Source organism: Hypomesus transpacificus, chromosome 22, assembly GCF_021917145.1.
Source record: "Hypomesus transpacificus isolate Combined female chromosome 22, fHypTra1, whole genome shotgun sequence".
NCBI classification, from domain to species: Eukaryota; Metazoa; Chordata; class Actinopteri; order Osmeriformes; family Osmeridae; genus Hypomesus; species Hypomesus transpacificus.
In genome coordinates this window covers 14,036,394-14,052,003 of record NC_061081.1, presented here as the reverse complement: position 1 = coordinate 14,052,003, position 15,610 = coordinate 14,036,394, and the positions used below count along the sequence as shown (strand labels likewise).

General features: G+C 44.0%; 1 protein-coding gene across 1 annotated transcript; it reads left to right on the top strand.

The window, feature by feature from the left end:
* Positions 1–1,490: 1,490 nt before the first annotated feature.
* Positions 1,491–13,689, top strand: slc24a2 (solute carrier family 24 member 2). The gene is made up of 9 exons (XM_047045367.1): positions 1,491–2,402; positions 10,145–10,180; positions 10,634–10,751; positions 11,095–11,175; positions 11,396–11,469; positions 11,615–11,749; positions 12,369–12,458; positions 13,013–13,179; positions 13,378–13,689. Exons 1-9 carry the CDS (start codon positions 1,491–1,493, stop codon positions 13,625–13,627), a joined length of 1,863 nt encoding a protein of 620 aa, XP_046901323.1. The 3' UTR covers positions 13,628–13,689.
* Positions 13,690–15,610: the final 1,921 nt, after the last annotated feature.

The following is a 15,610-nucleotide window of genomic DNA, read 5'->3' as shown; positions in this document are numbered from 1 at the left end:
TTTTTATATATTGCTCTTTTTCTCTATATTGCATTGGTTCCACTCTAAAGTCCCCCAGCATTGCACGGTTAGTGAGGCAGGCCGATGGGATTTGCAAAGTGGCCTCTGACGTCACAAGGTCAGATAAAAGATCAGTGGTTACATTTGGGTACTTTCAAGACATAAATTTAATTCCTTTCAAGTATGTTGTCATAGTGATTTCAGTGAACATCTTTGCACATGCAGGTTCGGTTTTAATGTTCCTGCATAAGCAGATCAGTCTGGAAAGGTTCAGATAGCTTGTTAATTGATTGCTATTCTGAATCCACTGTGACCTCCACTGTTCTGCGTTTGTAAATTTGATGTCTTATAGAAGCACGGACGGAAAGTATAAAGTTTGTAATTGACAGCTACTTTTTACAGCATGTAATACCATTACCTAAGCTGCTTTCCCTAATGTCAATGGAGCTAAGCTTGGCACAGGATAACAGAGCTGTTCTAAAGATCACAGCCTGTGACTCAAATATCAAACAAAGACTACATTATTATTGAAGTGTTGGTGAGGGGCACTGGAGTGATGTGAATTCTGATTGACATCCTACTCAGTCAAAACAGGCTGCATAGAGGCTTGTAGTACGAGAAATGTAATGAAGCAATTTGGTTTCTAATCAAACAACTGTCTTTTCCACAAAAGGGTTGTTTTTGAGTCACCTTGTCTCAGAGTTAACTAGCTCTCAATGCCAATTTCTCTGGGGGTAAAGAAAAGAAAAAGTTTACCACAGAGGTCAGAGGGTCTATCACAGAATTTGATTACATCATACACAAGTATTTGAAAGTAAGGCGCCTTTGAATTTCACCACTGTCGACACTTAGGGGATGGATCCATAAGTTCTGTATGCAGCAACTGAGACAAATCAATCACCTACTGTTTCAAGAAGGCAGTAGTTGGAGCTGCATGCATATTGCAAACACCTGTTAAATCCCCATGGGATCTCAACAGGCACACACGGGTTAGAGCTTAAAGGTTAGTTTAGAACAGATGAGTGGAAGCGCTTGGTTCCCAGGATTAGGATGCCTAACAGGCACATGTGGATCTAAATTGGGATACAGTTGTACAGCATGGGGTCTATGGGTACTAAATCAGGTAATATCTTGTTGAATCTATTTCTGTCAAGAAGTGTCAGAGGCTGCTAAACCTCAAAAGTATGCTGGCACAACGACAATAAATCTTCTCTCTCTAACGCTGTCTTTTCTTTTGTCTCTGTGGTTTCAGAAACTAATATGAGGAAACCTTTGTTTGGTCGAAACCCAGGTTCACAGCGACGCCTCCATCATTGTGTTTAGAGAAGCCGAGAGCAGCATGCCCAGCTCTCGGTAAAACCACGTCCCACCCCCCTCGACGCCAAGCCCAGACACCGCCCCAGCTCGCGCCTGCCTGCCTGCCCCCCCCTACCCCCACACCCCAGTCATCCAGGCCCATGGACATGATGCTACCATCCAGAGGTGCACCTATGGAGTCGTCAAAGACCTCATCCCTGCTGAGCGCCCACTGTAAGAGGCAACACTACTGGCGCGTCCGTAGAAAACTACGACCGGCCCGGATCCTCACCTTCACCCTGGGCCTCTTGGGCCTCACTGCAGTGTTCTCCTGGAGTGCCTTGTCCTGGACCGGTGTCACCCAGGGAATGTGGTCCACCAACACGACGACAGCGCACCCCACAGACCAAGGTCAAGGAGGAGGACAGTCCAAGACAGCTGTGCCCCAAAGAACTCTGCTGTCATCCAAGCCAGGGATGAGGGCCGAAGAGGATATGCCCATAGCGATGCGCTCGTCCATGGAGGAGATGAACCATGGGGACTATCCAACGGATTTGTTCAGCCTTGAGCAAAGGCGCCAAGGAGCAGTGTCTTTTCACATGTTCGGCATGCTGTACATGTTCATCGCCTTAGCCATTGTGTGCGACGAATTCTTTGTGCCAGCGCTGACTGTGATCACAGAGAAGCTCGAAATCTCAGACGACGTGGCCGGAGCCACATTCATGGCGGCGGGCGGCTCTGCCCCGGAACTCTTTACCTCCGTGATTGGCGTTTTCGTCTCCCACAGCAACGTGGGCATTGGAACGATCGTGGGGTCGGCCGTGTTCAACATCCTGTTTGTCATCGGGATGTGCGCCATCTTCTCCAGGGAGATCCTGAACCTGACCTGGTGGCCTCTGTTCAGGGATGTGTCCTTCTATATCATTGGCTTACTGATGCTGATCTATTTCTTTCTGGATAACCAAATCACCATCGATGAGAGTATCAGCTTGCTGTTGTGCTACTTTGCGTATGTCACCTTCATGAAGTTCAACGGCAGCGTGGAGCAGGTTATCAAGAGCAGGCTGGGAGGGAACCAGGTGGACGAGATCGAGGCGGCCCCCAAGGTGAGCCTCCTCACTCCCTCCAATCAGCTCGCACCCTCAACCCCACAGCCCCGAGATCCCATAACAAACACATCCTGAACCCCTAGTCATGCTGCTGGAGATAAAACACCTCACTGAATCTATCAGAATAGACTGGAAATATCAGTCAGTTACCATTGGAAATCATGAGAAGTCAGTCAGTCACCTATAGGAAACAATCACCATAGGAAACCAACTTGGTTTTTTTACCAATCCTGTTCTGCCATCAGAAAAGGGTGTCACCAAATATCCATAAACACTGTCCATTATCGGTAACAGTGACAAAAGACACCAACACCATAACTTGCACATAAATAGTTTATATAGGTGGACGAGGTGGTTGGAAGATGGTTCTTCCTCTTCAGCAGTATGACCCCGGGTGATAATTCTCATGTCCTCAAGGGTTATTGTCTAAAACGGGTCTTTCACAAGAATTGGGAGGCTTATTTAGGAACTGGCTGACTGCCGGACAAAGAGACTGCCAACCAAACCATCTGAATCTGTGGGGGATTAAGATTTGTCTTTAAGCCTGTCATCTGTGTGTGCTTCCACCATGGGGTAAGGCCATAGCCATGCATGCCCTGTTCGTGCTGACAAAGTCACAACCGCTTTGACAACCTGCTGGTCCCTGGAATGTCCCAAGCATACATTTACTAGTGTTCAGACAACATCCTGTTTTGATTGGACCCCTCAGGTACCGGATTTACGTTGTCCCAACCAATATGGTGGCCGTTCCATAAAGTGTAAGGAACCTAGGTCCATTCTCAAAATTCAACATTTAATTCTACGGTCTCAAAATGTAATTGCCAACTAACAATTCGGACACTACTGATTCCCTCTTAGAGTTAATGCAGAAGCTGGGGTAGCTCATCTTATCCAATTCAGTCAATTTATACAGCAAAATGTTAAACCATCCAGTATTTGTTGAGGTTGTGTGGATTTTAACTTCTTATCAACTGTCAATCTTGGATAGAGGTTGGGGGTACCTGATGGATGAAAGATGTGGATGCCTTTAGGTAAAGTAGTCCAACATCGAATGATTCATCCATTTACCACACACACTCACACACACACACACACACACACACACACACACAGGTAATGGTGTCTTTTGAAAGTGGTTTGTCATGGCTAAAGTAGCATTTGGAGTCAAATGGTATGGAACCTCTACCATCTCCTTGGGATGCAACACAAGTAAACATGGCGAGTCTGTGGTCAATGGGTACAACAAAAGTAGCTATCCATGACACACACAAGTACACACGCACCCTGTCGAAGTATCCAGCCTGACATCTGAGTTGAGGCATTTCTCGAACCCAGTTGCAACCCATCCTCCTCTCTTGGGACCAGTGCAGATCTGAGAAGATTGGACAAGCAAAATAGTGGCAGCCCTAACCTACCTTATGATGAATCGTACGATCCATCACAATCCTTGTGTGCCATCATGATTGCATCTAAACCAATTGTGAATGGTCCTGAATGAGATCTTGTGTGTATGCAGGAAACCTAATATGTTTTTAAGAAAATACGTCTAAAGATGAGATGCGACGTAAGGTGTGGGTGTTAACAGGCCAGCTTTTCAAAAGAACACGTCAGATCACTATTGATCTGACATGTTCAACAACTGCTGTTGTTGCTGCCATGCCAAAGAAGACAAAACGAATGCTGTGGAAAAAAAGGGGTAAAAAACTAAAACAATGATGGTCAATGTATGTACCCAAAATGACCACCTACACCCTTCTCCCCCTACCCCAACTCTCCTTCTTTCTCCGTACAGTTGGAGTCAGACGCTTTGCTTTCAGATGTTGTTTTGACGTACGGAGGGCAGGTGAACGAGCAGTTGGTTGTTTAGGCTGTCTCTTATAACAGCTAGCCTGTAGCTTAGTTCAACCGCCATCCCAAGGGCAGATCTTCAGGGACATGCACGGTGCAGAATGGAGCTAGGTCGTAAATTGAACAAATCTAAGAGGGATTCACACTAAATTGATTTTGATGATTTGACTTTTTTTTACTTCAAGATCGAATTGACAAAATTATTTAACAATTAAGACATAGACATATTTGTTATGAGGGTGTGAAGTTGGGATAAAATCAAGGTTTAACGGAAACCTGAATTAAAAATATATCCTGAATTTAAGAATTTATGTTGAAAAAAAATATAAATGGGAAAGTGAGAAAGACTTTCAGTACAACAAACTCCTGCTTTAACTATGCTTTAAATCAGTTAATCTAAACTTATATTGTTATATTCCGATAGATCCCAAACCATCTGTTTCTGTTTCAAATTACAGTAAGCCTACTTAATTTGCAGTTTTAAGTGCTTAACTAAACAAAAGTTTGTATTTAGTAGATAATTGTTAGGTTACTCCAGGTGATACTTCTTTCTATTCCAAAGCAAGACGGTATTATACAAATACACTGAAGTACTGTGGTACCGTAAGATATCTAGAACCTCCCATTCATTAACTGATGGACATGAATAGCTTCACCTAGGATGGGGCGAGCCTATCTGTACCCGTTTGTATCTGGACTCAACTGAGAATAGTCTGTTTCAAGGAGATAGTCACCCTCATGAGTCTGACTCCTCCCCCAGGCTGTTCTCTGGTCCTCGCCACTTAACGTACGACTGGCCCGTCCTCGTATGTCTCCAGGCCCTCTGTAATCCCTGACCAAATCCTCCAATCCCATTACAGCCGCTAATTATAGACAGGTAACATCACGGCTCGGCCGAGCAGAACACATGCGCCTACTGCGCAACTTTGTCCCGTTAGCCAATCATGCTATTCCCCCTAAATTATTTATTTAACGGTCACTGAGAGTGAATGTTTTATTTTATGACTTTTGAGCTGCGTGCTGTTGAGCATTGGATGATGTGGCCGGGGAGTTTTGTGGATGTCAAATGAAGTCATCGGTTGATGCCAGATTATTATGAGATTGCAATCCTGTCCTGATCCCTTATTAACAGCTAACCTGTGGTGACGACAGCAAATATAGGGTCAGCTGTCCAGAGTGGTGTGGCTTCTTGTCTCTGATACTGCAATGGATTTCTTTTCTCTTTTTCTCCCTGATTAGATCTGAGACACGTCCTAACGTTGGTCATGATTTGAGTTACATGTAAACAAAGGGTTTGGGGTAATCACTTGTCATGTAGGCTATTGAATTAATACGTCCAATAACAAATAGCGAATGTAAACATTTGACTTGCACGACAGTGCCGTTTACGGTGATATAGCCTAGCCTACCTTGGGTGTTTGAGAGGGTGGACCAACAATGTTGTTTTCATAAATGTTAGCTTAAAATCTCCTTTCACCATCTCTTAGCCAATGGTCAACTGAAGTGGCAGTTATCTAAAGGATCGTCATGGTTTAATGAGATATAGTGATCGTCCACTTGTCCACCACAGTGTCCCATTTTTTGGGGGGGGGAGGACAATACAAAAAATAAAATACAAAGTGCAGAAAGCATGTTTTCTCATGTTGTGACTTGTGAAGGTTGCTGAAAGAGTTCACACGCATCATTCGGAAATTACCGTTCTAAATGCGGTTATCTGTCTGAATTGATCCTAACTAAATCCGAGAGCTTGGAGAGTCAGGTGGACTGCGCTGAGAAGAGAGAGAGAGAGAGAGAGAGAGAGAGAGAGAGAGAGAGAGAGAGAGAGAGAGAGAGAGAGAGAGAGAAAGATAGAGAGAGAGAGAGAGAGAGCGCGAGAGAGCGTGAGAAATCAACTTGCTGTATTTACTGTTTCTCAGTTAGGCTTTTTAACTGCTAAATAAATAGCTGATTGCAGTGACGGAGAGACGAGTGAGGATCAAAAAGCCTTCATAACCTGCTCTTCACATCATGTTATTGTGTAGGCTCCGTACAACAAGTCTCATGAAGTGCAGCATGCACTTTTGATTCCAATTAATTAATGTTATTAGATGGATCCATTGCATTCACAAGTAGATATTATTTATATCCCAAAAGCAAAGTTTCCTGAACCTCGTATAACATTTTATTCATGTCTTCAGTTTGGTACGATGTTATATCGTGTCAAGTGTTCTAAAAGACACTATCGTACAGACGGTTCTACCACTGAACACCCAAATAACCCTTTATGGCTCTAGGCCAAAGCATCATCCTATTTATAACCCTAACCCTAGGTTATACAGGTCAATCTTGGCCTAACTTGTAAAATTAGGGCTCACCAAAAATCACAGTTGGCCTACCGGACTCTCCAAGGTTACATGCTAATGTGTAGGGAATCATGGTGAAGTAGGCAGAGAAGGGAGAGAGAGAGGGTCAGGGGGGAACGAGTGTGAGGTAAGAGAAAGAGGCAGGGTGAGGGGTGAGAGAGAGAGGGAGGGGGGGGGTTAGGAGAGGGAAAGAGGGAGTAAGAGCAGAGAAAGGGGATGAGGAATGAAAGAGAGAGGGGTGAGAGATGAGAGAGAGGGGTGAGGATGAGGAATGAAAGAGAGAGGGGTGAGAGATGAGAGAGAGGGGTGAGGATGAGGAATGAAAGAGAGAGGGGTGAGAGATGAGAGAGAGGGGTGAGGATAGAAACAGGGGGTGGGGTTGAGGGAAGAGAGAAAGGTGTTAAGGTAAGTGAGGGAGAGGGGTGAGGTAAGAGAGAGAGGGGGGGTGAGAGACAGGAGAAAGGTGAGGTAAGAGAGAGAGAGGGTGAGGTAAGAGAGAGAGAGGGTGAGGTAAGAGAGAGAGAGGGTGAGGTAAGAGAGAGAGACGGGGTGAAAGACAGGAGAAAGGTTTGAAGGATGGTAGAAAGGCGAGAGGTAAGGGATAGAGGGTGTGTCAGGACAGCAGGCAATGTGACCTGTGTCAAAAAGCAAAGCGGCAGTTATGTCTCTCCCCCCCCCCTCCTTAAAGAGGGAGCTCTTTAAACCTAAGCCCTGTACAGCAGATGCTCAGGGTCATTTGGCTCACTGGCCCAGCATGCACCTTGGACGCCATGTGAGCGATATTTAAGTCAAATATAGCAATCGCCATGACTTTGCCACAGTTAGGTATTCACATGGCTGGCCATCATGCTAAAATTAGCTTAGCATAGCCATTGACAGAGAGATTTCTGGTAGGTAGTAGATCCTAGGTAGAACCTTACAGGTAGACAAACAGGTAAGTAAGTACTTGGTTGTACCTAATAGGCAGGCAGACAGATAGGTAGCTAAGTACTTGGTTGTACCTTATAGGCAGACAGACAGGTAGGTAGGTACTTGGTAATACCTTAGAGGCAGACAGACAGACAGACAGACAGACAGACAGACAGACAGACAGACAGACAGACAGACAGACAGACAGACAGACAGACAGACAGGTAGGTAGGTACGTACGTACGTACTTGGTTGTACAGGCAGACAGAAAGGTAGGTAGGTACTTGGTAATACCTTAGAGGCAGACAGACAGACAGACAGACAGACAGACAGACAGACAGACAGACAGGTAGGTAGGTAGGTACGTACTTGGTTGTACAGGCAGACAGAAAGGTAGGCAGAAAAACAGGCATCACACCTCAACAATCTTGTGTATATGATAACTTTTAGCCTGCTAGCACAAACCTCTAAAGCCAGTAGGGATCTAGTTGACAGCCTAACATTTCCTTTAGGATGATTAGTGTCAGCAGCACCGTGCTTTTCTAAGGCTTGAGTGAGTACAGGAAGATGACTAGCTAGTGTGTGTGTGGGCGAATCACAGACAGGGATTATGTCTTCTAATTGTCTCTGTTTGTAGCAGTTTTCACAGACACAGGTTATTGGGGCTAATCCTAGTCCAGAAGCAATCTCCAGTAGAGATTCTGTGTGGAATACAAGATTACAAACCAACTCTCGTCTAATCAGTCTTCCTCAGGAAAATAGTCTGTTGGTGTTTGTTAAAATAATGGAAATCTGGTTTTGTCGTTTGGTTGGTCCGTAACAATGAATCATTCCATCTTTTGTAAGTAACTCTGTTGAGATTGATGCTAAGAACATGGCATGTCACAAACCATGTAAGAGGAAGTAGCAGACAATATGTGGTTGTTTACCTTTTATCCAATGCAATGTACAGGTGGGATCGGAACCTGCAACCTTGTGATCTGCAAATGCTCTAAACACTGAGATATACCCAACACCTGACAACCACAGACACCTATTAACACCAGGATGCTGTCTACACTGTTCCTTCAACAAGATGTTGAATCTCAAAACAAACTCCACATGTGGCGGACTGAATCAAGAAGTTAAGCCCAGACCCATCGCAAGTTACGGTCGGATCTAAAGCGTTAAGGATCAATGGCTAGGAGTTAGGGGTCATGGACAACGGGGCTAGGAGCCAGGGATTATGGCTGAGTGGCTAGGACCTCTGGGTAAGGGGCTAGGAACCAAGGATTATGGCTGATTGGCTAGTGGCTAGGACCCCTGGCTAAGGTGCTAGCAGCCAGGTGTAGGGGCTAAAAAGACCCTTATAGGCTTATAGGGGATAGTCACAAAAGGTGAGGGGGCTAAAGATTTACCTGAGATAACTGAAATAGAAGAACACTACATGAATCACTCGCTCTGTCACTCCCTCTCTCTCTCTCTCTCCGTCCATCCCTCCATCCCTTCATCATAAAAACAACGGGATGTATAGAACGCACGGACAAAGATCTGACAATGTTACAAGAAATAGAAAGAAATGAAATTAAAAAAAATTCTATCAAATCAGCAACAAACTACTATGCACACCAACTGGCATTCCTCAGTAGCCATGACAACCTACTGTTCTTCTTGCTCCAAAATCATACTGTCCCATAATCACACCCTTTTGTGTTATAAATCAATAACTAATCTCTCTTAAAATGCTTAGATCTATCTGTATGTACGTCCACCAGCTGTGTGTGTGTGTGTGTGTGTGTGTGTGAGAGAGAGAGGGGTTTCGGGCAACACACGCTCCACACTAAATGTGTGTGGGGGGTGTGTGTAGATATATATTTTTCTAACAACACGTGTGCTGTATGTCCTCTGAAGACCTGCCTGGCTGTAGAACAAAGGATGCTGAACCCGTTGAGCTTTAAAGGAATAGTTCACCCAAAATTAAGAATCATAGGCCTTTTGTGTTGGCTTCGGATCCCTAGTTCACTTCCACCATCTTGGTCCCCATCAGTCTTGCAACAACCCTGTTTGTGCTTTATGAACTGTGGGTTCAAACAATCAATCGATCACTTCAATCAATTCACTCAAATCCGAGGCAAAGATTTGAAATCCTGGTTTTAAGAATTGGAAGGGGAAAAAAAGTTATTCATTTCAATTGATTGAAGAATCATTGATAATGAATGCCTCTCTTTTTTTCCTGATTGATGAACTGGATTTATTTTTTGATTTGAAGGAGATCTGACCTCAGTTACTACAATGATTTCTAAAATGTATTTCTATTGTTATGCTATGACAATGTTACCAATACCATCACATTTTTACATACATTTTGGGACCTTTATTTCATTGAATTTCATGATTTAAGTACATTTAAATATGTTTATATGGGTCCATAGAACCTAGAAATGAAAATGTATGTTTTGGTCTATTCATACTGTGGGTATTGAAATTGTATGATTTACCACCAGTGTACAAAAAACACTTAATTTCTAACTTCCATGTGGAGATTTAAAAACAAACATAGTTTGACAGTTGAAACAGCTGTTTGTTGTGAGCGCAAGTAAGACTGTGTGCTTCACATTCAGATGTCGTCTGTCTTTGTCTTTCTCTGTCTTTTCATTGAAGGCAATCGAACCCAGTGATGATGAGAACAAGTTGACGGTAGGTCCTGTGTGCGTTTGTGTGTTTGTATGTGTGTGTTTGTGTGTGCGTGCACCTGCTTCTATGTGTCCGTGTATGTATGTGTGCACGAGTGGTATGTATAAAAAATAAAAAGTTGAACTTATTATAATATTTTTTGTAATTGAAAATACATCTGCACAGGAGAGGAAATTACACTCATATTGACTTGATGTACGGTTTGTGACAAATAATGCTGTTGCAAAGTTAAAAGTTTGTTTTTATTTTTATAGAGGTTAAATAATAAAAAGATGGTAACAAAAACAGAGACCCTAACTAACGATGGTCACCTAATAGTTCATTTCCATTCCGTTGAATGAGTGACACAGACTACAGCTAGTTAACCAAATCAAATGTATCTGTATAGCCCTTTTTACAAGCAACTAGTATGAGTGGATGACAGGCGATGGGTAACTCATGGTTCCCATCTGCCAGGCTAAGCCCAGACTGCAGAGAGAAGGAAGCTGTGCCTCGCTGCACAACACCCTGATGAGGAACAGCATCTTCCAGCTGATGATCCATACCCTGGACCCCCTCCACGAGGGTAATGACGGTACATGCTAAGGACTTGTACTGTACTAGCTAGTATGTGTCACACATACAAAACCGGCCCCGGATTTGTATGGAAAGCACTTTCCGACACAGTGACGATCGCTCTCACACACACGCACACACGCACACACATGCACACACACGCACACGCACACACACCATACAATGATTTGATTTGACACCTGCTCAGATTTGTGTGTAAAACACATTTTGACGCAATGACACTGACACTCACTCATATACATAGAAATTCTTACAAAACACAAACTCATACACTGACTTGATGTGCAGTCCACACTACTAGACACGAACACCTAACTTAGCTCTACTGGTTGTCCTCCAAGGTCGGTTCAAGGAGAAAGCCTCCATTCTCCACAAGATGGCCAAGAAGAAATGCAAAGATGATGGTGCCAACGGTATTTCAGGTAATTCAGGACAGTCAAATTCAACTAGCCTTTTCTTTAACACACACACACACACGCACACACACACACACACAGTTGTGTAGCTAAATAAAAAAGCATGCTTACACTGCTCACCCACCTCATCACAAAACTCACAACATTAACAACTCTACCTCTTCCGTCTCCATCCACCCATGTATTACTCCATCTCCCATCCTTCTCTTCCTTTCCCACCTTCCAGAGAGGAACATCCCTAACAGCTCCAACGTGGCGGTGGAGGTCACTCCTCCCATGAATGGCACCGTAGGAGGAGAAGTACGACAACTCCCCTTCTTTCATCCATCCATCCATCCATCCATCATTCGCATCGTAGTTAACATCCAGCACTTAGCAGTAATAAGAACATTATTTGTCCCTTCTCCTCCTCCCCCCTCCTCCCCCTTCCCCTCTCCTCTGGAAGGAGGAAGAGGAGGAGGATGAGGACCAGCCTCTGAGTCTGGCATGGCCAGAGACCAACCGCAAACGTGTGACGTATCTCCTCATCCTGCCCATCATTCTCCCGCTCTGGCTCACTCTGCCCGACGTCAGGAGAGAAGTACGTTTACCGGCCTCTCTGGTTACACACACTCTCCGGTTACACACACTCTCTGGTTACACACACTCTCCGGTTACACACACTCTCTGGTTACACACACTCTCCGGTTACACACACTCTCTGGTTACACACACACACAAACTGGTTACATACAAACACACAGGTTTGTTTACCTTTGAAGACCAACTTTTCACTCCCATTCAAAATTGTCTTATTCCTAACCCCTAATCCTGATCTTAGCCCTTAATATGATTCTATCCCTTCTAACACTAACCATACACCCCCTAAAACCCCAAAGAAAGAGCACTTGAAGTTGTGGGGCTCAAGAACAAGACAAGGTCAATATTGTGCAAGTTTATTATCCTTGTGAGGACTACTGGACATACACACACACTCACACAGTTGAATAATGGGGGAGTTTGATTTTGACCTATACTGTCAGACCATTAGAGCAATCCCAGAGGACAAAAAAAAGAATCCATCTCCAATGCACTTTATAAACACAGGAACCAGTCTGCTGTTGACATAACTACTCTCGGAACAAGATTCAAATTCAGACTTTTTCTCGCCTTGTCTTTGTTCCTCTCTTTTTTCTTCCTTCTTCTTCTCTCTCATTCAGACGTCAAAGAAGTTTTTCCCCATCACCTTCATTGGCTCCATCACCTGGATCGCAATCTTCTCCTACCTCATGGTGTGGTGGGCTCACCAGGTGTGTCTCCCCCCCCCCCTCTCTCTCTCTCTCTCTCTCTCTCTCTCTCTCTCTCTATTTCTCTCTCTCCCTCTTTCTCCTTCTCGCTCTCCCTCTCTCTCCCTCTCCCTCTTTCTCTTTCTCCCTCTCTCTCTCTCTCTCTCTCTCTCTCTCTCCCTCTCTCTCTCTCTCTGTCTCTCTCTCTCTCTTCCCTGTAATATCATCAGATCCCCCATCGGTACAGCCTGTGACTTCATCTGGTGTTGCTAATAATCAGAGCAACAAGTCTGCAAAAGCAGCCATAGCCTAACTGACTCCTCGCCGTATGGAATTCGACCCACACCTTTTTCATATTCCACTCTACTCTAACTCCATCTCTCTCTATTCCTCTATCTCTCTCTTCCCCTTGGTTTTCCCTTTCTCTCTCTGTCTAACTCCATGTCTCTCTCTTCCTCTATCTCTCTCTTCCCTTTTCGCTTGTCTTCCTTCCCTTTCTCTCTCTCTTCCCCTTTGTCTCTCTTTCTAACTCCATCTCTCTCCCTCCCTCTCTCTTTCTCTTTCTCATCCACGTGCAGGTTGGAGAAACGTTCTGGGTGACGGAGGAGATCATGGGTTTGACCATCCTTGCAGCTGGGACCTCCATCCCTGACCTCATCACCAGCGTGATCGTGGCCAGGAAGGGGCTGGGCGACATGGCCGTGTCCAGCTCCGTGGGCTCAAACATCTTCGACATCACCGTGGGGTATGTCCCGCAGCCGCACGCCGAGAGGCGATTCAAACGCACCTTCACTTCATACATTCATTGATACAAGTCTGGTACCCAGTGACAGTCAGTTTCTTGTCTTTGTCCCAGTAGGGTGACATCTAGCATGCGACACTCTTTTTTCTCCCTCCCTCCCTCCCTCCCTCCCTCCCTCTCTCTCTCTCTCCCTCCCTCCAGCCTGCCGTTCCCCTGGCTGCTGTGGACTCTGTTGAACAACATAAGCCCGGTGCAGGTGAGCAGCAACGGCCTGTTCTGTGCCATCGTGCTGCTCTTCCTCATGCTCCTGTTCGTCATCATCTCCATCGCGGCTTGCAAGTGGAGGATGAGCAAGGTTCTGGGCATGCTCATGTTCATGCTGTACTTCGTCTTCCTCATCGTCAGCGTGATGCTGGAGGACAAGATCATCGTCTGCCCTGTGTCCATCTGAGGACGACACGCACACACGCAGGCGCGCACGCACATACACACGTATACATATTTACACACACACACGTATATGTGTATGTATATATATATATATATATATATGTATCAATGTGGATAAAAGGTATGCGCACAAACACGTATGAACTGTATGCACAAATAGAAACACATAGGAAAGGAAGACAACAATACAAAAAAAAACAGCACTTACATTCACAGAGAAAAGCAAAGATACACACACACACATGGCATCCCTCTGAAAAGGGACAGGGAGAGACAATTGGACAGAAGGACAACCTGAGGCCCTCCCACACCCTCACTCTACCCAATGAGAGGAGCTCCTTCCGTCATGTTTTTTTATTTTTGAAAGCTGTTGATGACAGTCCAGGCTGTGATGGGGATTGGAAGACCTGTGTCGCTGTAGCAACGCCAGCCAGACACCCAGATTAGTGCAACACTGAATCTAAACCATGGTGAGGCTTTGAAAACGTTGACAAGAGGTATTTGGGTTTGCTCCTGTGCTTCCTGTGTGACAGAAACAAAGTCACAAAAAGGGGGAGGGGGGGGGAGACAGGAGAATGAGGGGGGAATTGAAGAGTAGGGAGAGAGGAGGACTGGTGCAGACAACGAGATGTTTATAACTTCATGTTCTACGATGGTTCAGTGACGCAAACTATCGTAGAATGCTAGTTCGGCGACGTCCAGTGACGCGGTGCGTTTCTGCGGACGCCATGTTCTGTTCTGTTCTCAAGTAGTTTAGTTCTGTCAATATGAACGTATACTTTGGGTGCAGGTTAGGGTGTTTCCGCTTCATCAAAATGGAGGTCATTTTTTCATGGTTCGTCACTATTGGGGCTTCTTGCAAAGTATACCATGTGACAGGAAAGGATTTCGGTGATCGTTTTGTTTTCCAATCATTAGTATTGTTGCGATTTGCAAACGTTAACTTATAGGAGAATCTATTCAGAAACATCATTCCATGATTAATACTTATTTTTTGCTTTGATTGTATTGTATTTGTGTCCCACAATGATTTACTATTTTCCTAGTATGTCATTTTCTCAGGTCTTCCTTTGCAAAAGTTTGAACAAAACCTATCGTCTGTGCTGTTGTGGGACAGATCATCTATTCGTAATTAAATAATTATAAATGTTGTATTTCTAATTTTAGATAGACATAACATGTCATAAGAATCCCTCCCCAAGTCCTCAACCCTATCTTCACAGACTTGTCAACATCGACAACTAAGGTGCATCCATTTATGTTACTACTTGTGTTGTTTATAACACTTTTTTTTTATTTATGGTGACATTCACACAGCACTGTATAAGATAAATGCAATACACCCTTCCCTGCTTTACCCAAGCTTTACCCTTTGTAAAAAACACACAATAATGATGTCAGAACAACCAGAAAATACCACTTTCTAGTGTAGCTCACAAGTAGATTGAGACCTGTTATTCTATATTATTTTCAAAGTTGTTTTCAGTCATTTTATCAAATATACAAAATAAGAAACTTTGCTTTCTGATTTATAAGGGATCAGCAATTAAATCCAATTGCAACTTTTTTTTGTTTCCAATATTTCTATAGAAAAATATTATTCAGGAGCTTGAGTTGTGGACAGAATTTCATTCCAGATTTAATATATGACATAACACCGTTGTAAACCTTTGATCAGACTGATGGATGAGTCACCAGCCCAAATTCAGTTTCCAAATAGAAAAAAGCTATTTTATAAAAGGTGGTATGAGAAATATACTCATCGCATCACATATTTATAAAACTCTGGGCTCAGTAAGTTTTGATAATAATTTTACTGTAGAATGTGTGCAACCATTTTAGAGGACATAATCAAAATGGTTATATTTACCTTTATTTCAAACAGCAACCACAGATAGGTGAGCCAGAGCCACACGTACACTTCAAACTCCAAGCTGTTTTCGAATGGTTTCCATGGTTTCCTATGCGAGTGCTGTTAGTAAAG

What these genes read in the sequence shown, in the direction of transcription:
- slc24a2 (XM_047045367.1), top strand. Translation starts at nt 1,491, where the DNA reads ATGGAGTCGTCAAAGACCTCATCCCTGCTGAGCGCCCACTGTAAGAGG. An exon ending in TGGTGCCAACGGTATTTCAG is followed by an intron (nt 11,176 to 11,395) that starts GTAATTCAGGAC and finishes CCCACCTTCCAG; the next exon opens with AGAGGAACATCCCTAACAGC. An exon ending in ATGGCACCGTAGGAGGAGAA is followed by an intron (nt 11,470 to 11,614) that starts GTACGACAACTC and finishes CTCCTCTGGAAG; the next exon opens with GAGGAAGAGGAGGAGGATGA.